Source organism: Maylandia zebra, linkage group LG1, assembly GCF_041146795.1.
Source record: "Maylandia zebra isolate NMK-2024a linkage group LG1, Mzebra_GT3a, whole genome shotgun sequence".
NCBI lineage: Eukaryota > Metazoa > Chordata > Actinopteri > Cichliformes > Cichlidae > Maylandia > Maylandia zebra.
Window position 1 is genome coordinate 7,461,489 of NC_135167.1, and position 26,262 is coordinate 7,487,750.

At 42.2% G+C, this 26,262-nt stretch overlaps 1 protein-coding gene and 2 long non-coding RNA genes across 9 annotated transcripts in view; 2 read left to right on the forward strand and 1 right to left on the reverse strand.

The window, feature by feature from the left end:
• Positions 1-9,817, forward strand: part of LOC105940987 (uncharacterized) — a 183,727-nt gene extending 173,910 nt beyond the window's left edge. The window contains exon 4 of the long non-coding RNA XR_001167638.3: positions 9,715-9,817. This is a non-coding gene — a long non-coding RNA (uncharacterized LOC105940987). The remainder of the gene's footprint in view (positions 1-9,714) is intronic.
• LOC143419913 (uncharacterized) lies at positions 1,349-2,098 on the forward strand. The gene is made up of 3 exons (XR_013099940.1): positions 1,349-1,545; positions 1,626-1,845; positions 1,936-2,098. It is a non-coding gene; the product is annotated as an uncharacterized LOC143419913 (long non-coding RNA).
• A 580-nt stretch (positions 9,818-10,397) lies between the features above and the next one.
• Positions 10,398-26,262, reverse strand: part of LOC101471219 (A-kinase anchor protein 13) — a 122,076-nt gene continuing 106,211 nt past the window's right edge. For 5 of the 7 annotated variants that reach the window (XM_024805051.2, XM_014414189.4, XM_024805002.2 and 2 more), the window contains 8 exons: positions 24,355-24,510; positions 21,753-21,826; positions 20,811-20,855; positions 18,825-18,875; positions 18,362-18,634; positions 16,662-16,844; positions 15,924-16,221; positions 10,398-13,254 (listed from right to left, as the gene is read on the reverse strand). In XM_024805051.2, the coding sequence (XP_024660819.2) occupies positions 13,202-13,254; positions 15,924-16,221; positions 16,662-16,844; positions 18,362-18,634; positions 18,825-18,875; positions 20,811-20,855; positions 21,753-21,826; positions 24,355-24,510 (1,133 nt within the window). In that variant the 3' untranslated portion in view covers positions 10,398-13,201. The remainder of the gene's footprint in view (positions 13,255-15,923; positions 16,222-16,661; positions 16,845-18,361; positions 18,635-18,824; positions 18,876-20,810; positions 20,856-21,752; positions 21,827-24,354; positions 24,511-26,262) is intronic. The other 2 variants (XM_014414180.4, XM_014414177.4) reach the window with 2 other exon arrangements.

The window sequence follows — 26,262 nt, forward strand, 5'->3', positions numbered from 1 at the left end:
ACGGGACGACGTTGATCCGGGAACCGGCCCGCCCGGTCGGCGTTTTGTGCCCTCTGCCGCCCGGTCGGCTGTTATCCATTGGATCCATACAGCCCGGTTTACTTGCCATCCGGGAGTGAGTAGGACCACGGCTTTGTTGAAGAGGTATTTCTGGTGGCGTTCTATGGACAAGGATGTGAAGGCTTATGTAGCTGCCTGTTCCGTTTGTGCCCGTAACAAGACCTCTAATCGGCCCCCGTCTGGCTTACTCCGACCGCTGAGTACCCCGCATAGGCCTTGGTCTCATATCGCCTTGGATTTTGTTACCGGCCTCCCAGCCTCTTCGGGGAAGACGGTGGTTCTGTCCATAGTTGATCGGTTTTCCAAGGCGGCTCACTTCGTGGCCCTGGACAAGCTGCCGACGGCTGCAGAGACCACCCAGCTCCTTACAGACCATGTGTTCCGTCTTCATGGCATACCCTCAGAGATTGTGTCTGACAGGGGGCCTCAGTTTGTCTCCCGAGTGTGGAAGGCCTTCTGTACGGCCCTGGGTGCCAAGGTTAACTTGAGTTCTGGTTTCCATCCGCAGACCAATGGCCAGACTGAGCGTTTGAACCAGGAGTTGGAATCCGCTCTTCGCTGCGTCTCGTCACTGAACCCGGCGGCCTGGTCGTCTCAGTTGCCTTGGGTGGAGTATGCCCATAATTCTCTCACGTCTTCGGCGACGGGTTTGTCGCCCTTTGAGGCCTCGCTGGGATATCAGCCACCGTTGTTCCCAGAGGATGGGGCGGATTTGGCTGTTCCTTCGGTCCAGCATCACCTTCAACGCTGCCGGCGGGTGTGGCGGAGGGTCCGGCGGGCTCTCCTTGCAACTGTCGACCGGCAACGGGATTATGCGGATCGTCGCCGCTCTGTCGCTCCGGCGTATCGGCCTGGACAACGGGTGTGGCTTTGTGCTAAGGACATTCCCTTGCGGTCGCTTTCTCGAAAGTTGGCTCCCCGCTATGTTGGCCCCTATGAGATCACTGCTGTCGTCGGCCCCTCGGCGGTCCGTCTCAGGCTCCCGGCTTCCTGGCGTGTCCATCCGACGTTTCACGTCTCTCAGGTCAAGCCGGTCCGTAGCAGTCCTCTGTGTCCACCGCCTGTTCCCCCGCCTCCCGCCCGGCTCGTGGACGGTCATCCGGCCTATTCGGTCCGGCGGATCGTTGACGTGCGCCGCCGTGGTCGTGGTGTCCAGTACCTGGTGGACTGGGAGGGGTATGGGCCTGAGGAGCGTTCTTGGGTTCCCCGGTCGCTCGTTCTGGACCCGTCTCTGATCGCTGCGTTTCGTTCCTCCCCTCGCAGGGCCCGGTCTGGGGGGTCGCCGGGTGGCGGCCCTTGAGGGGGAGGTACTGTCATATGCTGTGGGAGTGTCTGGTTGGGCGTGGTCCAGGTTCCTGTCATTTGTCCCTGGGAGTGGAGTTGGCCAGCTCATCACCTGTTGTCAATCTCCGGGGCTCCACCTAGAGGGTTTTTAAGCCAGCACGGCCTGCCACTCCTCGCCAGTTCGTCCTGCTACCATCTGTGGTAAACTCGGCCTCCTCTGAGCTCTGACTCTGTATATCTGGACCTTGGGTTAATATGTTTTTGTTTCCTGTATTCTTCAGATTCTCCACCCATCGCACTCACCAGTAGTGCTGTTTTTGGTCTCCATCCTGTCCTCCCATCTGCTCGGAACCCGAGGATTATATACTCCACTTCTCCTCAGCCTGCCCTTCAGTCTGTATTCTCCATCTCTTCGAAATCTGGACCGGACTCTCCACTCTTGACCCTCTTTGGAATACACCCCTGGCAGCCTTTTCCCCGTTAAATGACTAGGGTCGCCAAGTAAGCCCAAGACTATTCACTGGCACTCCGTACCTTTGTCCCTTACTCGTTTGTTTCCCATTCAGTAACATTTCTCCCCTGTGTTTACAGAAGTTCCCGTTAGAAGTCTCCCCGTGCTCTACGCCGGTTTCTCCGCCCACGGATTTCCTTTAGTTTTCTGCGTATGGTTTTTGTTAAACCCAGTTCCGTTCACGTTTTGTTCTTTTCAATAAATTATACACAGTTCTAAGCAAATTGAGTCTGCTCTTGAGTCCACCGCATTCTCGTCCGTGACAGGAGGTGGCAGAGTTGAAGATGTTATGATTATCAGTGGAAGTGACAGTAGCTATATTGAGCAAATATGGAGCTGCCAGGCAGGAGGAAAATAGGAAGACCACAGAGAAGATTCATGGATGTAGTAAGGGAGGACATGTGGAAGCTGGCGTGACAGAAGAGAATGCTCAACGTAGGGGGAGATGGAGTAATGCTGCAGGTTGAACATATCCGGTCGTTAAGTCTGACGTCACTAGCCGTGTCTGGGCCTAAACTCTGCTGCAGGTCCATATATCAAACGATCACTATGGCATTACTGAGAGTTGAAAAACTGTCTAAAGTCTTTCATCTTTAATAAAATGATCAGCGTTCTGCTCTACCAGGTGTAACAATTGAGTTTAACATCCAGGCATCCATGAAAACGGAATTTATGACATTTAACGGAGTTAGAAGTTAGCAGGGAGTTAGCTCGCTAGCTTCTATCTAAATACAATATAGCATGTCCTGACTGCGGGGTTTTGGAAACAAATTAAAACGTACAGCTCTGTTATCACTTCCAACATAAATGAAGACAGAAAACTAAACAGCAGTGACGTTTGTAGGGTTACTGAAGTTTGGCTAGCTGGTATATAATGATGTGCTACGTGACCGCTAGCGACACAGCTATGTTAGCATAATATAAGCGGTATATTAAGATTAGCGGTAATAAAAGCCGAGGGAGGTCAACAGTGATCACTGACTGTTTTAGGAGCTTTTTGAGTTTAAATAGAAGAAAATACAAAACATTAAACATGTTAACAACACAAAAGCCATATTAAACGCAGACTACTTTAGGCCCGGAAGTAGGATTTGTCACGTCATCACTTAACGACCGGATAGACATAAAAAAGATAACAGATATAGCACCTGGGTCTGAAAAGCAAAGCAAATTGGAAGTGCTGTAAAACTTGTACTTTTTAATGGCCAAACTGGGAGCCAACCCTCAGCTGTCGTGCTTTGTGACCTCAGTAAACACTTATCTGATGAAAGTGTTTACTGAGGTCATGTTAAAGTGAATAGAACATGAAGTTAATTTTGTAAATTACGGTCATTATTAGAGTCAGAAAGAAGGATTATCCAGCGTCTGCTCCGCTTGAGTAAATGACAGTCAGTTGCACGTCTTTGTCACTTGCTCCCTGCATCCAGCTTTAAAACACCACGAGTGTAATGGCAAAAATACCCTCTTATTAGGTTTCATAATGGGACTTTACTGACCAAGAGGTAACATCACAGTGGCTCCATCCATCTTTCATACTGTCTAGGGTTGTCAGCAAATGAGCCAGCTAACAAAATGCATCCGCACAAAGAAAAACACTGCTCCTTCTAAGGGGTTTCTGGATGTGCTAATATTTCAGTGCCATCCTTGAAAGGGGTTGAACTGTAGCAAAACCCCATCTGCATGACTGATGGTGAATGGCAGTAATAGCTAAATGTTTATTTTCATTAGCCAGATAAAAACCTTTGTCTTAGTCCTGTTTTCTCATGAATGAGAGCAAAAAACATGTAAACATAGTAATTGGGAACTTGGAAGGTCACAGCTGTGCACAAAGGATATTTGTATATATGTGGCCAACTCTGCTCTTCACAGAACTGCTGTGAGACTGGCTAAAAATGCCAGGATATCGCCTACTAAATCATTGCAGTGAATTAGATAAAGTTATTAACATAATGGTTTTCTAGTGTGAACAGCTTGTGAGCTTTACATTGTGCTATAGTGATGGTGCTTCTTGAAGTACACTGCCAGCTGGTTTTTGACTACAGTGTGGTCCTTAAGTGTGGTGGCAGCTTCCTGCACACTGTTTGAACCTTCTAGCCATTGGAAAGTGTGTGTAATCAGTGTGTGTGTGTGTGTGTGTGTGTGTGTGTGTGTGTGTGTGTGTGTGTGTGTGTGTGTGTGTGTGTGTGTGTGTGTGTGTGCAGGGTCATTGAGGAGTAATAGGATTGCTCGGCCCCGCTCCTTCTCTGGACACCCTGGCAAAGACAGGCCTCCTAAATCATCCTCACATCTCTGAGCAAGATGGAGGACCTGGCATAGGCTCTCCCCGCCCTGTATCCCCGCTGCAGCCGTAACTACTCACCCCGCTGTGGTGCTGTGATTTTCCTGCAACCTGCAGGAAGACTGGAATAATATCTACTCAGCATTCTGTAAATATCCGCTGGGAGAAAGTACTCCTGTTCATCGCAGCTGTGCCACATTTAGTGTTTAGGGGCTCGGCTGCTCATCCTAAACTTCTGCTGTTTGTTATTGAACTTTTCATCCTATGACTCCTAAGAAGGATGCGACACGTTAGGTGAAGGAGCCTACTCAGCTGCTGTAATTTATTATTCATGTTCTGTACGCGCTTTCTCCTGTTCAGGGTCGTAAAGAGGCTGAAGCCATTTAAACCTGATGTCTGCATATGACAGCTTTTGCTGGTAAAAAGAAAAAGAAAAAAACGCTTTGAGACAATGAGGACTTGTTTCAAGGTACTTCTTTTAAATTCAAGACATTAAGGTAGTTCAGTCAAGTGGCACAGAAAGTCAAAGTTGCCCTTTTTTCTTCTTTCTTATGTGTTTAGTCCCAAATGGGAAGCAGTATTGGCCCAGAACATAAAAGCAGTGGTTGGGTCTTTATGTATTTTTGATGAAAACAAATGCAGAGGTCCGCAGACACCAAAGTGTCACCAAAGATTTCTTTTAAAAAAAGAGCAGATTACAGATTATTGTAGTCCATCCTTACTAGACCAGATAAGACATGCAGCAAATGTGAGCATGACGAGTAAAAACCAATCAGGTCAAGTGAGATATCGTGTGAATGGCACAGATGGACAGCATGAAAATATAATGCCTCTGGCCACGGCTGTCGCCAGCAGGGACAGTGTGCCACTCAGCCTCGCCCACAGTTTTCCCAGCAGTTACTTGCTTATTGTAACAAGAAAAAAAAATCCACAGCAGCCCCAGAAGGATTATCCACGTAGATCTCCATTTCAAAAGAGATGTTTGTAAAACTAATGTGACAGGAAGCTTCCAGCTGGAAATAAGGCCATTTTGACACACTGCCTGTTATTAATTTCAACCCATGAAAGTTCCTCCTCGACAGTGCCGATGTTATGGACGGGCTCTGGGGGCCCAGGACCATCCTAAAGGTCACTATGCCCCATCAGCTGAATTCTAATGATGTGTTTTTGGAACTGTAAGTAAAACTCTGTTGTATTTTTGGTAATGAGAGGTTAACCATCCACATTCCTGATAAGATTTTGCAGTAACAAACAAAGTTTATTACTGGTTAATGTAACTTGTTGCATCTGCAGCAAGATGGTGGCATGACCGAGCAGGACTTTGGAGCACATGGGGGGATGCAAGTAAAACTTTGCAAAGTACCCCTCATGTCTCTTTGGAACTAAAAGGAGGTGATTCATCAGCTTGTGAGGCTAGTTTTAAAACTAGCTGATCTCACTCGATTTCACTCCAAAATTGCTAAACAAATGGAAATGCGCTGAGGGTGTTCAGAATTTAAAGTCAGTGACCCAAACGTCCCAGTGTGTGGTGAGTTCATTAATCTACTTCTGCAGTCGGAGAAAATGTCTCTCCTGCTTTTTTACACTATACTTTACACTTTCTTAACATTTGTAACTGTGGCGAGATTTTCATTTTAGTGTGCTAAATGTGTGCAGGCTCATGATGTGGCTTAAGGTAGGTTTTTATTCTTGAATTTGTCGTGTAGCCTGTAAAAGTTTCCCCTCTGATTTGTGGACACGGCTTGTGTGATTGCACGTAGGCGACAGTATGAATGCAGTTGTTAAATGGGATGCTAACTTATCCTTGGAATAAAACTGTCAACTGTTCCTTTATCACAACAAAATGCTAAACAGCATCCACCTTTAAATCACCTAGAAAGTGGCCACCGAGAAAGTGCTCTCAGCAATGAATAACTTGAAGCCTTAATAGAATTTAATTCAATTCCATTCAGTTTTATTTATACCGCATTCACAACAATAGTCACCTCAAGGCGCTTTACATTGTAAGGTAGACCCTACAATAATACATAGAGAAAAACCCAACAATCATATGACCCCCTATGAGCAATCACTTTGGCGACAGTGGGAAGGAAAAACTCCCTTTTAACAGGAAGAAACCTCCGGCAGAACCAGGCTCAGAGAGGGGCGGGGCCATCTGATGTGACCATTTGGGGTGAGGGGAGTAAGACTAGATAAAAGACATACAAAAGAGCCAGAGATTAATAACAAGTAATGATTCAATCTAAACAGGATTCAAACACAAATATATTTTCAGTGCTTGATGATAGGTGATTAGGTTTTGGGACTTTTTTGTGTGTTTTTTTTCCACATCCACAGGTTGATTATACAGTGCACAGATCAGCGTCTCCTAAATTTTGATGCTGAACCCGTCTGGATATTTTCTTAATGTGACTTGATTGGCCGATGCCTGTGCTGGCTTGAAATGTAACTTTTTAGTGCAAATAACCAGAAAAAAAGTCTTGCAGTGGATCCACAATTCAGTCCGGTAACATGTGACATCACTGCATGTAAAGTGAGTACGAAGAGCACTGACGGCTAATCCTGTCTAAGAGGAACGTCTGGAGCTTCTGGATTGGGTTAATTTGAAAATGTCAGAGATTACAGCACGTTTATTGCCCCGAATGGCTAAAATTGGTTCCTGCAGGTTTGTGGTTTTATATTGTGGTATTTCTCCTTTGACTCATGAAGGAAATATGAGTACGTCTTCCACTCCTGAAGATCTGCTGGTGATGGTCTTATTAGTGTTTCTGAGTTCTGTTTTCTACTGACCAAAGGCCAAGTGAGTGGAACGAGCTGCAGAGAGATTATTTCTCAGTGAAAGTGAAGCCTTTTGCTGTAACACATCAGTCTATTGGAAAGTGGTGATGCTTCGATAAAGTTGGCCGTTCTAGTTCAGCTCAATTCAAAGCCGCTTTCAAACTATCAATTAGACAGATTTAGACAGTTATCATGTGACGGTAATTAGCTCAACAATGCCAAATTTATCTTATCAGCAGCAGATAATTAATAAATCTGAGAATGTACCATGAAGTTTATCGTTAGTCACTCAAGCCTCACAGAGTTATCAGCATGAGCAGCACGGCTGTTCTCCTCTTCTTCTAAGCTATGATGAAATTTTTAATTTGGAATATTTACATATTCATGCTTTTATTTCCCCTCTTTCCCTCTCTGCCTCCCAGCTTCCACTTTTCACTCGAGGCTGTGTGGTTTTCTGTCACTGCACGTCACAGGCAGACTTGCTGTTTGCTGCTCCAAACAGAGATAGGTGAACTTTTACAGGGGTTTGGACCAAGAAACAGAATTTGCACTGCACCTTATCAGGCTACCAACACGGCTGAGTCTTATCAGCTGGTATTTTGTCTCTGGAGCTTATATGTGGAATGAGCAAAATGGGGAAATATTTAGAAAGATCCCATGGTGATGAACTGGGCATAGCATACAAGATCCTACAGTTAAGGGGGAAAAAAGCCTCCGCAGTCGAGGTTTCCAGAGGCAAAACACCGCCGAGCATGGAGAGATTAAAGCAGCTGGCTCTTTATTTATCAGGAGAAACGAGTGCTGCCGTGTGCCACCACTGCTGTCAATCCATCAAGATCTCTGTCAGCATTTTCCTCTGGTGGTGTTCAAACTGCAGCACGACAACAGGAAACAGGAAATCAAAGCATTAGCACAATTTAGTGATAGCAATTTAATTGCCTCTGGAACAAAAATTGGATTAATGAGAATGATTTTTTTTTCATTATTGTGATAAAGCTTCCAAAACAAAACAGACACAGTTGCTGCAGTCAGGACCAGAATACTGATCAGGATAAAGGGGAGAGAAAGAATCCCAGTTAAAAACTGTACTCATTACCAGCCTGGATTATGTACTGGGCAAAGTGGGCAAAAATCAAGGATGGTCAATTGGATTATAGTTTTATTAACCTGACAGTGTGGGTCTACATGGCAGACTACCCTGTTAATACACATGGTGGTATAAGTACATGTGTTAGTTCTAAAGTCTAATAGAGCTTTCTTATTGGTAGGCAGTGTCCAGATGTGAAACGCTCACACTTATTTATTACGAGATGACACAGCCTGAGGGTTGGAAATGTGCGAACAGCCACCTTCCTAATGGCAGCGGATCCAGTGAGTGTGCTCGGTCGTGCAGGTAGGCCAGAGGTCTTTAGCATGAAGCAAGACGGGGGGCTTAGCATAGTCACCTCAGGTTTGAATCCATGTTTTCAGTGTTATGAAGGTGGCTTAAAGATGAAGCTGTGATACCAATAAGTACCCTATCATACCATAAACATGCACGTTTGCAAGCTTCCCAAAATGATTTTCTGTATCCCTTACGTTGATATAATGTTGATGGTTTTTGCTTTTACAACATCGTTTAATGTAGTTTGATTTAGAACAGGGGTGTCAAACTCCAGTACTTGAGGGCCGGTGTCCTGAAACTTTTCCATGTGTCCCTGTGCCAACATACCCGCATAAAATTAGTAGCAAGAGTATAGAACTTGACTGCCTGCTGAAGTGGCAACCCCTAACCCTACTCACGTAAAATGTGTTTGGAAAAATTTTGTTCTAAAAGTACTTTTATTGCATCGTGTTCATTCACTTATGAGCTGCTGTAACATGAATCAAATTGTCAACTCAGTTCTACAGAGTCTTGCTAATGACTTACTAATTTTATTCAGGTGTGTTGCAACAGAGACTGGAGTTTGAGACAGCAGTGAGTCGAAACCTGAGCACTGTACTTTGAAACAACTTAATTTTTCAAACCTTTCTTCATCACACTTGGTACCCAAACTCAGGTGGGGGTGATGATATCGTCCCCCTGACCTGTCGTCCGGCTCCTTGCCGTAGCATGTGTCGTCAGTCTCTAGCTGTGAGATCAGTTATCAGTTATCAACAACAACAACAACAAGATCCCAGTTGTTGTTGTTGTTGTTGTTTGTGAATGTTGGGTATCGAAAATTCCATTCCATATTCCAATTCCAGTAGGCTTGGTTAGCATGTGTCTAGCCTAGGACCCTTACTGGATACGAACTTGCGACTCCCACTCCGAAGGCGTGTATTACACTTAACAATATAATGTTCTGTTAAATCAAATTAATTTACTTTTGGAAATCCTGCTAAATAATGAAAGTGGTGCATTTTAAATTCTGTGAGTATCGTTCGTTGGTAAAATAATAATTAGAAAAAATGTTGAGGACAAATAAGTCAGCAAATCTAATAAGTTATTGGGGCAGAAACTAATTTGAAAATCTTCCCCCTGAAGGCACAAAAACATACTGTTCTCTCAAGAACTGCAGTGATGTCTTTTTTCTTTTTCTTTTTACAAAAAGATGAGAACTTTCAGAAAGTTGGACTTTTTTTTTTTTAAACTACAAGTCTTCGTTCTGTATGAAGTCAAAAAGGGAGGACCTTGATATCGTCCTCTCAGACGCCCCACCATTCTGCTGTTCAAACCATCTGTTTCCATTGGGCTCGAACTGTAACATCAGCAGTCTTGTAAGTTCACTACAAGTCACGCTATGTGACACGCATAAACTTTTTTGTTTTCTTTTTCTTGCAGCCTCTTGTAGAATCTGCAGAATGAAGGCAAAGATGCACCACTGTTACTTCTCTGCATTCCCCATGGTTCGATCACAACAACAGCTGGAGGACAAATATACAAGCAAGTATCTGCTGCCAAAATTGAACTAGATTTTTCTTCTTTGCTACATCTAGTTTGATTTATTTATTTATTTTTTAAGTACAGAAACCAGGAGAAACAGTATACAAGATGGGTGTAGTCTCTGGGTCTCCTGGTTTCAAAAACACTTGTAATAGTAAAACAGAAAACCAGACCTCCTCACTCTTGTGACCTCTGTAACCAAGTTTCTGATGATTTTGTCCTCAATCAGTAGTTTCAGGTCATAGTGAATAAAAGATGAGATCATCTGTAAACGATGTCCATCGCTAGAGTGAGAAAGGAGTCGTTATTCAGGGCGTACTCTGAATACCACCCTTTTAAACAGTAACTGTAACGGAATACAGTTACTCATATTTTGTCTTTTAAATACGTAATGCGGTACATGTATTCCGTTACTCCCCAACACTGGCTGTACATTACATTCCTATTGGTTGATTAGCAGACATCCTATTTTGTCACAATTCTTTCATGTTGGTTACAGTGTATACAAACTGAAGCTTGACCAAGACAGAACAAAAAAAGAATAGCTGTAAAAAAATAATAACCCACAAATACTCAGGATGTCAATTGTGGTATTTTTTTATTATGAGAGAAATACACCTTGACATTGTTTATCACCTTGTTGGTGAGAATAAAACATAAATAAAACATTCTTACAAAATGCTTCAATAAATCACAAGTCAATTATTTTTTACAAGTAATTTGTATTATACATAAATCATATTTACACATTTGCCCTTTTTTTTCTTCTTTTTTTTTTTACATTGCTGAGAACGAAACAACTGTGTACCAGTTGAATAGTACAAACATTTCCTTCCTTTCAAAGCAGAGGTATAAAAGCTCTCCTCTCTCCTGAGAAGACGCTGGGTTTTACTCTAGTGCATTTTATCATTAAGATTTAAGGCTACGCAGGGTTCACCTAATGGACACACTCGTCTCTCGGACAGGCTTATCATCATCACTGGTGAGGGAGTTCATTTTCCCGACTTGTGTCTGCTGATTGTCCCTTACAGAGGTCTGTGGTTCTGCCAAGTCGCTTCCTCCAACCTTTTTATTCCCCCCACATTAAAGCTGCTGCTGACTGGTTACACTGAATAACCAATTACAATCTCTGACAACTTATTTGTTTCTGCAGTCAATTACAAATGCCGTGGGGAAAAATGTCGCAGAGTGTGAGAGCCCACGCTCATCACATTATCTCTGACCTGCTGAGAAAAAAATACATCAATTTCTCACAGCAGGAGTCACAGGGGGAAAAAAACAAAACAAAAAACTAAACAGTTTCATACTTTCTGGTTGTTGCTGTTGTGTGAGGGAGGGAAATTATTTAGTTATAGGTGCAGTGCTCCCTAGTGGTCAAAACACACCTTAAAGCAACACCAAAAGTCTACCCCTCTCCGTTTCTTTGACAGGATTACACCAAAGCCATAAACAAAAGACATGAAGCAACTAATTGGCAGGCCGCATAAGCCTCTTACAAGACACACTATAATAAACCAGCCTGGATGTGAAGTCAAATCCTCAACACAAGACAGCGAGTTAACAAACAAGCACTTAAACGTGAGAAAAAGAGGCAGCAAGGAAGCAGTTCGGCAATGCTGCTCTGCCTTTCATGGGAAGAGGATCCTTTTTAAACGTCTCTTTGTCCTTCCTACCTGTCCCGCAGGTAGTCCTGCCCACAGCGTGCGCTTCGCAGGTCTTAAATATTAAGACGGGTCATCTTTGAAAAACTCCATAAAAGCTCACAGCCCCTTATTTAATCCACTTAAACACTTTAACCGTCTTTGGATCATTTTGCCCTTGATTAAAAAAAAAGAAATCATATTTCCTCGTATCTCACACCGATTAAAAATAAACGTGTTAACATTTTTAGGACAAAGTGCTCAAAAACACTGATGAGTGCTGACTAATCTGAAATGATCAGAGACTCACGAGCTACCTGCTGAGTCGGTTTAGTCACGAAACAACAACAGAACATATTTGTAGCTAATGTCCACTCTCATTCCCTCTAAGCGGTTGCTTTGTCCGTAAATTAACGGCCTCCGTTCCTACGACCAGCAGCTGTGTGCATCTGCAGAATCTATTATGGGAACTGAAAGGAGGCGAAAGAGAGAGTTGATCTCTTTAACACACAGAAACCATTAGTATGCTACCTGAAGAGTTACATGCAATTAAAAAAAACGAAGGAAAGCCCTGCTTGTCGGCGTTCAGATGAAAGATGAGGGCTGCATAAAAGCCCATTGACAGGCAGATGAAACGACAATCGAGCCAATATCCATCCAAGACTCTAAAACACACTAAAGGATATGAATTGAGCCATTAGACAGAGAGAGATAACTCTCAATCCTTTCATTACTGAGCGTCTAAGAAAATACACATCTGAAGAGCTTCACTCCAAATTGGAGATAGCCATAATTCAAATAAATTAAAACCTCATTAAGGAACATGATTGATGGCATGAAGTCATCATTAAGGATTACACAAGTTAGCCAATTCCCTTTTGCTTGCAAACTGGGGACAGACTCGGCGGATCTAATCGCATCTGCTTTTTGAACACTCGACGCGAACGCCGGGCTATGATTCACTGCGACTGAAGCACTGAAACGGCTTTGGACTCTCTCTGATTAAGAAATGTTGCTAGGACCCGTAAGTTCCCCCCCCCCGTGGGTTCAGTCATCAATTAGCTGTCAATGAATATGATTAGGTGTGAGGAGTTTCCAGTGCCACAGGGAGCTCGCTGACATTCACAGTGGCATTTGGATTTGTCTGTGTCTTTGAACGTGTGGTTAAAGTCGCATGGAAAAGGCCCTGCTTCTGTAAATTAACATCACAGCCTGCTGGTGCGGGGCTCTAGGAAAAAAGGCAGCCGTAACACACGAGCCCCTGACAGACTTGGAAGAGCCTGAAAGGCAATTCGCTGTGAAACGCTTTCAGCGTGATACTGAGCTGTCACAGATGTCTGATTTTTCAAAATGAAGAAATTCGAACCATTTATTTGGAAAAGGAAAAGATGAATTTTGGACATAGAATAACGAAAAAGTGCAGAGCCAGTCCATCCTTCCCACTTTAGCTACTGAACTGAATCCTAAACGCACACCACAGCAGAGCCTAATATATCCTAATTCCCAACAAACTAAAAGCTGTGGTATTTGATTTTAAAATGTATCTTCTTCCATGTAATGTTAAACAGCTCTATGTTATGACATGGAAAATTAACTAAAAGCCTTTTCAAGGTGATTCAAAAAGCCTGTGTGCGCAGGTGAATGTGTTACTACTTGGCAGCACATTCCACTGTCAGAGTGGTTTGATGGGTTCATGGTAATGATGAGGAGGAGGAGGAGGAGGAGGAGGAGGAGAGCCACTTGTCTCAGCAGAAAAAAATCTCTCCATCCAGAGGCGGCTCTGGAAGGGGCTGGGAGTCTGTGAAGAGGAGAACAGGAGTCAGCATCACCCCGAAAACACAGGATTTTGATTTCTGATCAGTTGCCGGTGACGTTTCACCTTATACACATCAGGATTTTGCAACCCACAAATATTCTCTAAATGCCAAAACGAGAACTAAATGCTTCCAAAATGCAACTCATGGCTGAAATTTAGTAACAGCAACATATTTGCAGAAACTCCCAGCTTGTTTTTCTTCAAGGACAATAGGCTTGTCCTCCATTTTCCATTGCTGGAGGCCAAAAGAGAAACCACAGTCTACGAGAGAATCTGAGTTATAAGGCTTTTGTAACATAGTGTCACCAAATTTTGCACAGAAATTGAAATATGAGTTCCAAATAATTCAGAGTTGCCCGTATCACTGCTGCAAGAACACTTGTCTGAATAGTGTCCACACTGCATGAACCCGGGAGGTCAGAGTTCCTGCAACACAGGGTGTGCCTGTGTGCCTCAGGGTGAGTACTGTCCAGCACCAGCAGCCTTTACATTTACAGTGATTAGCCCAGAAGCAGCAACTGGCAAATTTGTGTTGGAACTGAACACAGAGAAAAAGACCAAGAATAAAGTCCAGGCTTTATTAAGCCTTTATGCCTCTAAGCTGTTATGGAAGTAACACAAGTGAAAATGTTCAAAATTCTATAGCATTTCCTCTAATCTTTCTGAGCCATCCAGGAAATTATAGTGGGGAAAATGCAAGAGAAAATGGTGACGCTGAAATGGAATTACACCCAAAGAAGATCTGAAATGGTTTAGTGGACACCCTTTTTGTCACTGATGTTTATTTGCTGCTAATTTAAACATAAACAATTCATTACTCAAGGGTGGTGGTTGTCATCAATGACACCGTAGCTTCTGTTTAAGCTCTTAGTAACACGTACTGAAAACTGTTACTGGTGGAGCTGTATAATGAAGCTGGCCAGTATGGGTTAACTGCATAGTCTAAATTCAACACTATAGTATCTCTTTTTGAACTCTGCTGCCATTAAGAGACCCACAACACACAGCAAACACACTGCTGCAGTCACAGCTGGGTAGGATATTAGCATTCCCCTTTGGGCACTTTAATGCAAACACAAAATAAACTCCTAAAGATATGTTGTTACCAACAGGGAGTCCCAACTGTGTGGCCTTATGCTGGCTCACTGCTCATTTCAGAACCATCAGTTCACATCTACATGTAGTTCATGTGTTTTATAACAAGTGTAGTTCTTCTGTGTCAGACATAAGCTCACTTCTAACAGTGTTCAAGATCCCCCTAAAAATGTAGGACAGTTGAATAATTTACTTTTGTGACTAATTGAATATTGTAACAAATTTAAGCTCCATGTGAGACCTCGTGACAGCCTGAGCAGATCTGAGCATGTGACCAAAATTACACGTCTGCTTCTCACTGAGCTCACAGTTTTTTCAAGTCTGCTTTAAAACAAGATTGGCTTCAGATCATTCTGATCAATTTCATTGTGACAGAACATATCAGGCCAACAGCTGACACAGAAAGTGGTTTAATATGGTGCAATATAGTGTTTACATGCAGGGATGCACAATGTATTTCTAATCACTGATCAGCTCTCTAAAGGTGGATTTTCTTTTTAAGTGTTATTTATTCATTAAGCATTTGCATTTTAAAAAATTCAGAAAGAAGCTGTTCAGATCAGAAGCAGACATTTCTACAAAGAGCAGAAGCATACGTCACCGCATATGTACATCAACATTGTGGACTTGTGCAGGAAAAATGCTCAAATTTTCTTTAATTGGATTAGGAAACGGAATATTTCTCCACTCTGAATCCAATGCAAATGTAACTAATTCTGGACCCGTTTCTTTCTGGCTGAGGTATTTATATGGAGCCTTTTTATTCTGTTTGTAGTTCTAATGCAGTTAGACTAGAAACACCATCATGCATGTAAACTGGGCAGTAGGAAAACAGGAAACTCCCTGTTCATGTTCTTCCAATAGGGGAAAACAAAAGATAAAATCTAGTCTTCGTGTTTGTAATGTATATTCCAACGTTAGCCAGGTGCATATATCAACTCAAGCGGCTCTCTCCTAAAATATCTTCTTTTTAGTTTACATTTTCATTCTGTTTCCTGAGGCAGTGTCATCAAACTGAGCTGTCGTGGTGGGATAGTAACACAAAGATTGAATTTTGCACCAAAAAAAAAAGGTAAAACTTTGAAACATTCTCCTTTCATACGTCTAACTCCGACTTGGCTTCAGATTAGATACTTAAGAGCATACATTTAAACAGAATAAACAGTTTGGATTTTGTCTCCAATCATTTCCGTGGTGGTTTCTCTGAAGTGCTGCAGTTTAGCAGAAAAAAATTCTAACTTTATAAGGTCAAAAAAATTATTATTTTTTCTACATTAGTCATAAAGAACACTAACTTTTTTGGCTGGTTGTGACAGATGATGCACTGTGGCAGGAAACAAAAAACTACCTTGAAACTTTGCACTAAGCTGTAGACCTGACATATCCTTCCTTCTTCTTCCATTATCCATCCATCCACATGTCTACCAATAATGTCTCCTTTTCAATAATAACTAAACACAGTACATCCTTGACAAAAAGCACTCCACTCCAACCTGCTGACTCACTGTGAAACACTGAACAATTCGACTCGATCCAGCCAGTTTATCATCTTATACCTGCTGACTGTGCGCTCCCCCCTTTGGCCTTTTTCTTCTTCTTCTCCTTCTCCTTCCCATCTTTGCCCTTGTTCTTGGCTAGCTGCAGGAGGCTCTTTGAGATCTGGTTGTTGCCTTCGCTGCCCTTGAGGTTCGTGGAGGATGAGGTAAAGGGATTGAGGCCTTTCCCTTTGGGCTTGGACCGCTGGGGCTGCAGCCTCGGCAGAGAGGAGGAAGAGGAGGAGGAGAACTCCAGCGGGTCCAGCTCCAGAGACTGGGAGCTGCCAGCGAACTCATCAGACGTTGTAGAGGGAGTCCTCTGGAAAGGAAGGAACAAGAGGCGCTTAGGAAGATGAACAGCTGCGGTCTACATCTGTATGTGAATATGCATGAAAGGCTTTTTGCTAAATGATGAGCACGACTGTTTCTAGAAGAGCTCAGTTTTGGAAAATGATCATATTTAGATTTTTTGGAGAAACATAACAGTGCTGTTTGGTTTGCGTTGCAGCGACGCTCGCCAGTTAAAATGTGGCCAAGAGCTTTTTTAAATCCACTTTTAAGAGGACCCAAGTTCAAGCCTCTGCTGTAAGCATCCATAAACATCAACCAGGCTGGAGTGTCATTGAGTGCAAAAAATGAATCCCTCCAGGCTCACACCGTGTTCCCCTGCAGCTGAGGGGCGACAGAAGAGGCGGTTTCCCTGCAGGGATCAGCAGATCGTGTTATCATTATTATGATTTTCAGAGAGTCCCTGCTCACCTCAGCTAGACGCAGGTCCTCCATCTTGTTGAGGTGCCGCTGCATAGCCTCCCTGTCCCTCTCCAGCTTCCTCTGGGCATCTCTCAGTCTCTCCAGGTCCTTCTGGTACTCCTCCTTCTTGTTCTGCAGCTCCTGCTTCTCCTCCTCCAGGTCCTTCTGCCGCTTCAGGATTTCCTCCTCCTGCAGCGGTTGATACAAGTGTAGATTGATTTATTGAACTGACAGACACGTGAGGCGTCACATCGTATGTTTTCAGCTCCTTTCCTTTAGTGGAAACCTGCAATAACTGAGCCTGAATGAATAAAAGCTAATGACTGCCTGATTTAATATTGTGATCACATTCAGTGTCTCAACCTCTCCTTAGTGCACGTTTCCCCATCAGGAAAAAATAAGCTGGAAAAAAAAAAACTGAAGTCTAGACTTTACCAATGCTGACTGAATAATTTCTTGTCTCCTCATATATTAAATCAACTTCATAACTCCACAGGTGCTGCTGCCTGCTGTGCATTATGAAGCTGATCACAACTGCATTTAACTTGTTGATTTTAAACGACATTAAGTTGATTGTGGGCTAAGTATTCAAACTTTGGGGACACACTGCAGGGAATCACACGCGCTGGTGATAATGAGTGTGAAATTCATTTAAACAAACAATGACCCACTCGACAGATGCAAGGATATACTGCTCATATCATCCAAGGTGCAGTCACTACCAGTAAACAAACCATAGACTGCTGCTCTTGTTGCTGTTTACACCTGCAGCATATGATCAGCGTACCACCCTGAACTTTAATCCCTAACCCCATCAAAATAAAATTTCTCCAAAGTCAAAGCAATCAGAAAATACTAACATTGTTATTGCAAGTATCACGATTCAGGTGTGTTTTTTCAAAATGTACGATTAGACGTAACCCTGTGGTGGGTTAGAACTCGAGGGTTAATCCAGAAGTTGTGGCTTTTTAAAAGAACGTTAATCATCTCCATGTCTGCTCGAATAGTTCGGGTTTCTTGTACTGTTGTAATGCTCAAACTCTTAAACATTAGTTTCTTTGCAGATCTGGATAACTAAGTGATCACTATTTTGTAATCATTCTGCCATTTGGCAGTAATTTAATATGGAAAACAATGAGAATAAATTGCACAATTGAGCACTCATGTGTCTCATTCACCCACTTTTTTCTACATCTTAAGTTAACATTCAGACAGATGATGAACGTGTCAAATATCCTTGCCCAAGGATGCTTTGGCACACAGACTGGAGCAGCCAGAAATCAAACCACCAACCTACTAGATGGTTTACTTTACCTCCTGAGCCACAGCTGCCCTAATTCACAAACAGAGAGAATGTTTACTACATGTTGTTCAGCCTTTAGTTAGCGCGACGTTTCAGCCAGCCGTGGAGGTGAATCTACTACCACGCCTTTGCAGCCTTGTCAGGTGAAATTTGACCCTGCAACTTTTCTTTCAGCGTTTCAAGCTTGTCAGTGAAAGCTATATTTGAAGGCAGTGTACCATCTCTTTAAAGCACCACAGAAGACTTTAATGCCCTGCACAAGTACGCATTGTAATTTATCAGATAAAACACTGCATGAGGTGAAACACTGCAGCATGAAACCATCCTGGGGGGTTACTGTCAGAATTATAGCTGCCCTGAAACTATTAATAATAAACAGGGCTAGTGGAAGATGATGCATAGTTACCTGTGCGTGCACCTGTGCCTCCCTCTCAGCGAGCTGCTTTTCCCTGAGCTCCCACTCCTTCTCTCTTCTCCTCTTCTCCTCAGCATGAGCTGCCTGTTGTCTCTGCAGGGATGCCAACTCCTGCCGCTGCTTCTCCAGGCTGCGCTGCTTCTCCTGTTCGATCAGCGAGCTGGGCCGGGAGGACGGTCGTGATAACGATGTGCAAGAGGACGAGCGCTCACTCAGGGCCTGCCGCTGGTCCTCTATGAAACTGTCCTGCTGGACTACCACTGCCTGTGTTAGACAGAGCCACAGAGATTAGGTTAGACATACCCATCCTGTGGATTGTGGGGTATTCTGCACTGGCTCTGTGTGGATGGAGGTCTTTTTTCTGTTCTTTTCATTGGAAAGCTTCACAGACTTGCATCATGTCAGTTCTGATCTGGAGCGCTGGATGTATTGTCCTGCTTAGAAACCATCATACCTGCAGAGTGCTTAGCAGAAGATGCAGGTTGGAGACACTGTGGAGGACCTGCTGTTGAAAAAGAGAGAGCAGTGAGTATAACCTCAAACCTCCGGCTGTGTTCTTGTTATCCAGGAGAAAAATCCACTTCGGCTGCAAGGACAAAGCTCTTTGATGTTGCCTTACTTACTGCTCCACTTGACATGTTAAAACTCACCATTATTGGTAGCGGTGTTTTATACAATATCAATTTATAACAATATGCTGATTTAACTTTACAGAGATCTGACCTTTCCTGCGCTCAGATATTAGCACAGTAACCTTGTATTTGTCATCCGTGTTTACAAGGACTCAAAACTGATCCAAACCACGTTACTGCGAACTAAACAAAACAGCTTTCATAAAGTGACACGTCTGGAGGAAATGTTGTGGTGTCACACAGAATATTTTAATATAATAATAAAAAACTGATTTTACTAAACTTAAAGTTGTTTATAGCTCCACAAACCAAGTATTGCTTTAAAAATCACACTTTGCAGCCACGATAATAAAACCACTGACAGATGAAGTTACAAACGTTGATCTTCTTTGAATCGTTAAGTCTTGCATTATTGTAAATGCTACTTTAATTCACTGACCTACACATCATGACTGACTAAGCACACACATATTATCAAAAGCACACAAACTACCAGGAAAATGTTCCCTGCTTCACTGCAAAAAAATGTTCAGGAATAGCTCAACGAATATGACAAGGAGCCAAAGGCATCAATACACCAGAATAGGACCCATATCTGCAGACAGAGGCATGTACAAAGGGAGGCCATGGAAAGCCTCCTTAACTCGTTTCCCCCTTGGACTTATTCTAACCCTTGTTTTTCTTTGCTAAAGACTGGCTATTCTGACTAAGGAGTAATTTTACTTTTTAAATAAAATAGGAAGAAAAATTGAAGAAATAAAATAATTAGAACTACTTTGGGCATATTTTTATGGTTAATGTTTTATTATACTTAAATAAGTTTATGACTTATTCAAATAAAAGGTTCTAAATACCCATTTTGCCATTTTGCAAAACAGCTCAGGGCTGGATATCAGCTTAAAAATTATTCACAGTGATTTTTGCACAGATTTCCGACAATGTATCTCTTCCTGATCAAATGTTCTGATTTCCTGTTGTTCCTACAGTTGAAAATGCTCCCAAAGCTGCAAAAGTCATGTAGCCTAAGCTCTGCACCATTTATGGTTTTATATCGCGTGCAGCGTTAGCAACATGAAACGCAAACAACTTCACCGACCCACTAACATGGTTTTAGACTTTTAGTCTTGTATTAACTGCTTATTGCTCTTTGATGCTGCAAAAATATCATATTTATTAGTTAAGCCTTATTTCTTCCTGTTATTTTACAGCGCTACGCTGCATGAGCTGCTTCTGATTATTGTGCATTTTAATAACAATTTTCACTTAAAACTCTTCCTACTTTTATTAAATGACAGCTTACTTTGCTTGGCACATGCTCACTTTCACTTTGAGCTATTTTGTTATTTATTACTTAGCAGAGCTTTTTACAGAAACAGCAGTAAATCCCTAAATGTGGGCAGCAGGGTCGTTTAGATTAAGTAAAAACAATTTCAAATTTGAATTTCTAAAAAAAATTTATATGTTGTTATTGATGGAGTATAAAAGTGTTTGATAGGTGGCAAAAGGAAAGCTGTTAGCGGCAAATCAACCTCAACAAGTGAGTAATAATAATTAAACGAGTCGATCAAAACCAAAAGGAGGAAACAGTCCATCACAGTTCTGAGTCATGATCAGTGCTGTGGTTAAAGGTTTGTGGAAGACTTTCAGATTTCAAACTGGGCCGACGCATTCTGGCTGAACTTGAGCTTTACTGCTGTTTGAGACAACACGCTGATTAATGCCGGTAACAATGCCGTTGACACAGGGTTTTGGCAGTTTCTATGTAAACAGCGACTTGAACTGAATTAGACACAGGAAGTCAGTGTTACCTCACTGTTCCTCTTCAGCAGCTGCAGCAGGTTGGCGTTTCCTCCCTGCACACAAACATTAAGACACACTGAGCAAGCTAAAACACAATAATATACTCGCATGCAAACATCTGCTCTTGTGTACAGTGCTCTTGTGGGCCTGTATACTGTATATATCACGGAGCGAATGTGATTAAAGTTGCACATGTGGGTGTGCTGTGAAGTCTAATTGTATCTGGCTATGATTATGTATGACGGATTTAGTGTCGTGCCGCTTTATTTTAAATGGGGACGAGACGAACGGTTCTAAAAAGGTATTTTCAGTTTACAAAAGAACGGCACAGACCAACGTGAATACAATAGAAGATGGAAGGCTGGAATTAACTCTGCATTGTATTTTTTAATGATGACTCGGACTTCTGAACACCGTCCTTTTACTGCTGAACTCTCTTTGAACTTTGGCACCATGCCTGGGGTGAAATGTTAAGAAAAATTAAATGCTTCTCTTCTGTTTTCAGAGAGCAGCATTTACAAGGAATGGCCTGGTGAATAGCTGGCTCCTTTTTCTTTATTAAACAGCACATTACGTTTACTGTAGCCTGTCTCTGCTAAAAGATTCAAGACACAATAATGTGCAGTCCAGCTGCTGGTATATGCAGTATAAATGACTACAAAGGCTGGCATCCAGTGCAGAGCTACAATAGCAGCACCTAAAGGCACTCCATTCATTTCCATCATCTATTGAATCCTACACAACTGATGGTCGCCATTAGCAACGGGACCTGGGAGGAAGAATCAAGAGGCTAATTCATTGGAGGGAGAGAAGCAGTTAAATTCATCTTAATGGTATTGTTAGTGTTGGAGGACAAATGCACCCCCACACATGCCCTCAGGTTCTCTGTGACGTGTAGGGGCACATTGGCTTCAGAGTCAAGGAGAATAACTGGCTGCTGGGATGCAGACCTTCTTTAAAACGCTGTCGGACTCAGTCCTGCGCAGGTCTCCCGCCATATCCTCACTCTCATCTCTGTCTCCACCTGATATAAAGAGAAACCACAGGAAAAAAAGATGTGATCAAGAAGAGTGCTGCAAGACAAAAGGAGAACTCTAAGAGCTAGAATATGAAAAAAGACAAATGTGACTGGAATTCAACCAAAACAACAGGCTATGTCCTCAAAAAAAAACAAAAAAAAACAAACAAACCCAACAACAGTAAGCTGCTCTGCTCAGTCAAAGTCAAATGCTGGGGGAAAAACCAAACCAAAAACAGCTAGGGTGAACAGGAAAGGAAAGCACTGCAGATCACAAGTTCCACATATTTTTGACATTGCCTCCTGGTGACAGCAGCTACAGACTACCAGCACCAAATCATGCCAGGACCTTTAGCTTCTCCACAGCTGTGGCACATCTGCAGGCTGCTTTGCAACCCCCACCACCACCCCAGATCCTCTTTTAATGCTAAAACTTCATCGGTGACAATGTCTGTCATTAATGGCTGTTCTGTTATGGCAGCTCATGTTGCCTTTCCTTCCACATATGTGCACACGGAAGAGCGGGAACGTCCCAGAACAGAGCCAAACCGCCAAATCTAAACTACTGCAGATGGAAATAACAACCTCTTGATTACAATGGCCCAGCCTGAATTATGGTTACTTATCAGAATGTGGGTGATTAAATGCAAACTCTTTCTTCTTGGTGAAAAGTTTTGGTGGCGAATATGAGCACAAATATGTAACTGAAAAGCAAAATTCGTGTTTTATGAAGCAGGATGGAGACTTAGTGAGTAACTACAGGTTGGAAAAATCAACCTCTTCAGATCCATTTTTACCAATTTTGTAGTTTTGCTGGGTTGTTTTTCCCACATTTGTCATTTAACACCACCAGGGCTGCAGCTGAAAAACAATGGCATCTAAATGACACATGGATTTCATTAAATAAATACACTGCAATTATAGTCAAATCTCCACATCTTAATGACAGAGCTGTGATGCTGAAAGTCTATTAACTTATGCAGTCTGCATTTTGACCAATTTTCCTTCCGGCTTCTAATCAGGCCCCAGAAGAGGAACAAAATTAGCTAAATGAACACCGCAGCTTTAGCTTTTATCAAAGGAAAAAAGCAGTGTGTAGATTTGTAACTTAAACAGAGTTGGTAGACGTGGTGTACAAATTAAGAATTTGTTTGGTGTTCATACTGAAATAATGTGAGGTGATGTAATGATTAATATTAATATCAACCGAGACCTCAAGCTGATCAACCCCGCCCTGCAAGGAAACACTTTTTCTCTGCACCCTGTCGTTTCCGACAAGGTTAATAAAAGTCCTTCGTTTACCATTAGGGAGAGATCCTGTGCAATTTTGTGTGATAGTGAAATTCTATGATTTTAAAAAACAGAAATGACACTTAAAATTGGCGGACTCGTAGATATAATTCATGCTTTTGACACAGAGTCGACTTCCTTGGCGGCCATCATTTCTTTGGATGTATGGAAAATGAGAAATTCTCACTACATTTCAGTGAAAAGCAAAGTCTGACAGATCAGTGCAGCAGAGCAGGCCATTCAGATATGCAACCTCTCAAACAGTCTGCAGGAGAGCTTTTGTAAACCCCCCCTCCCCCACCACCAAAAAAAATCCAAAGTATTACAGGTTTTATATTGTCAACAAGTGACTCCTGTGAAGGTTACAGCCGGGTTTGCTATGTCAATAAAATAAGTGGCTCTCACATGCAGAAACTCGGGAAGGAATCAAAAGATTTTCTGCTGACCTACATTCATGTTGTGTTTATGTTGAATCTGACATCTCATCTGATTTATTATTTATTATGAATTATGTTCTGCCTTTTTCTTTTACATTCTTTTAGTTTCACTGCTATTCTTTTATTTACATTTTCTTCCTTCTCCACCTACAGAGACTTGTGTAAAGTCTACATTTACTTTAAAATATAATTAACAGTCAACACATTTATCTATCTGTTATATTCCCTTACATTAGTCTCTATATTTCATTATGTTTGCTTATTTAAATAAATCAAGGCTGCAATAGTGTTTAAGAGACATCCCCCTCAGACAAAAATATCATTGTTTAGCTGTAGTTTTCCAGGTATGCTAGCGATGTAGAGATCTGGACCTCTTAGAGCTCTTGTGGTTCAATGGATTCGACACTATCAGCTTGCAAGCCACCAGTTCAGAGATATCGCCCCAGGCCACCTTTCCCTCAGGAAGCTCCAGCTCTGCTGTCCAAGCCTCCGTCTGAAATGTTTTATCTAACTGCTCTGAACAGGGGAATTGTGGGGAGAGGTGGGTATGACCACCAAAACCCCGTTTCAAGATGAAAAATGAAATATTCCACTTTTAAAAACTGTGCTTTGGCTTTCAGCAGTGTTGTTACACATTTGCAGTCCAGTCACCAAGTCGGTGCAGTTATCTTGACAAGCAGGTGGGGGTTCAGCATGTTTCCCTGCACTGGATTGCACAATGTTTAAAAAAAAAAAGAAGAAGAAGAAGAAGAAAATAAAACGTAAAGGAAAAAAGACACCAACAAATGTTCAGAGCAGCACACTTACTCTTACTGCTGTGCATCTGGTGACTGTCGAAGCCTCCGAAGGTCTCAGCCCTGCGGGGCAAACACACCGGCCCCGCACCACCACCACCTCCTCCCTCCTGGACGCTGGCCATGGCCCCGCCCAGGCTGCCATTCACCAGTGTCTGTAACGTCTCCACTGTCACGGACACACACAGAAGGAAACATCAGCGTGCAGGTCAGTAAGTGAATTATCCAGCTAACTGTGTTACAGTTCAGCTCTGCAGCCATATATCCTGGCAGGCTGCTACCGGCTCCTGTTGCTAAGCAACTATTGACAACCTATTAGCGCCACAGAGCCTCTTCACTAAAAGTTTAAACATCTTCGCAATTTGAAATGTATAGAAACTCTGAAAAGATGTGTGCATTGCTATCAGCATACAGTGTACTGATGCAACACTGTGACCTTTCCTGTCTGGCAGATTCTCAGTAAAACACAATAACCTGAGGAGGAGAAATCACATTACTGCTGCCAATTCACATATCAAATAAGGACAATTACTGCTCCAGGCTTTACAAGGACGAGGTGAAAAAGACATTGTGCTGTAGAGTAGGTAAACTTTTACTGCTAGTTTGAAAAGTTATAATCATTACAGGAGTTTTCCTTCATTCATCCAACCGCCATTAGAGCTGCAGCCTGTTTTTCTTTGAACTGTCACAAACTTACCAAACCTGTAAACTTTAAAACAAATCCTTTGTATTTTTAACCAGCTCCAGATTTTTGTGGAACACTCTTTGCCTGCAGCGGGACTAAATAATAATAAGGAGCTGTTTCCTTACGCAAGTCACACTCTGACCACCGAAGCTCCTCGGCTCCTTCACAGACAAGAACACACACCAACAACAGGTTCAGCTTTTCTCTTCATTTTGTCATATTCAAGTCATATTCAACTACATTTTAAGAACGGTAAGGATTTCCCAGCATACATAATCAAAATTAATGTTTCACTTCATTATTACTCAAAGCTTGATGTCACTGTGCTACAAGAGGACATCAATGGGCCGTAAAAAGTCCAAAATTGTCTTAAATCCACATTTACTGGTAAAAATCCTTAAAACAGATCAAACTCTCTTAAATTATTTTGGCTTCCAATTCTTAGAACACAATGACACTATTCATGTAACCTCTCTACAGTTCAGACAATGCAGTTGCACTGCTGTTAAGGCCACGGTGCCTTAATTTAGGCCCCACAGCCTGCTGAGTTTGCAGTTCACTGTTAGGAATGCTGAAGATGATGAAGGAGAGGGCCTTCCAACCAGCACGCTCATTAGTCTACGGAAATGGAAAGATAGGAAGCGGATAATCCTAGAAATTTTATTTGTGTTGCGGTCTTACCTGATTTCAACTAATAGATATCAGACATCAGATGGATATGTCCATGAGAATTTTGGTCATTAATTATATCTAAAATGTTATTTAAAAGTTCTTTAAATAAACACTGTGATTGATTATTGGTTATGCAATCATTTGCTTCCATTTTTGACTGTAGGAAGGAGCTAAAACTCTCCTGATCTTGATCTTTTTTGCATTTACAGCTTTCACGCTAATGCTTATTAGAATAACAAACTCCAACCCACTGATCTCTCAAAGGGTACACATGGAAAAAAAACGTTATTAAACTTTCTCCAATTTATTCTTTTCAATTATTTAAAATCAGAATCAGAATACTTTATTGATCCCTGGGGGAAATTAAAAAGCAAACTGTCTAATATTCAAACGGCAATTCCCCATTAAAGTAATGCAAATACAGTTTCAAGCACTTAATCCAAAATCCAAGCACTTTTCAAACCTTGAAAACATCATCTTAAAATTCACGAGTTTGCAGCACCTGCAAAATCCCTGCATGTTGTTGTTAGACTGCATCATGTAAAATCCAAAGTAAACCCATAC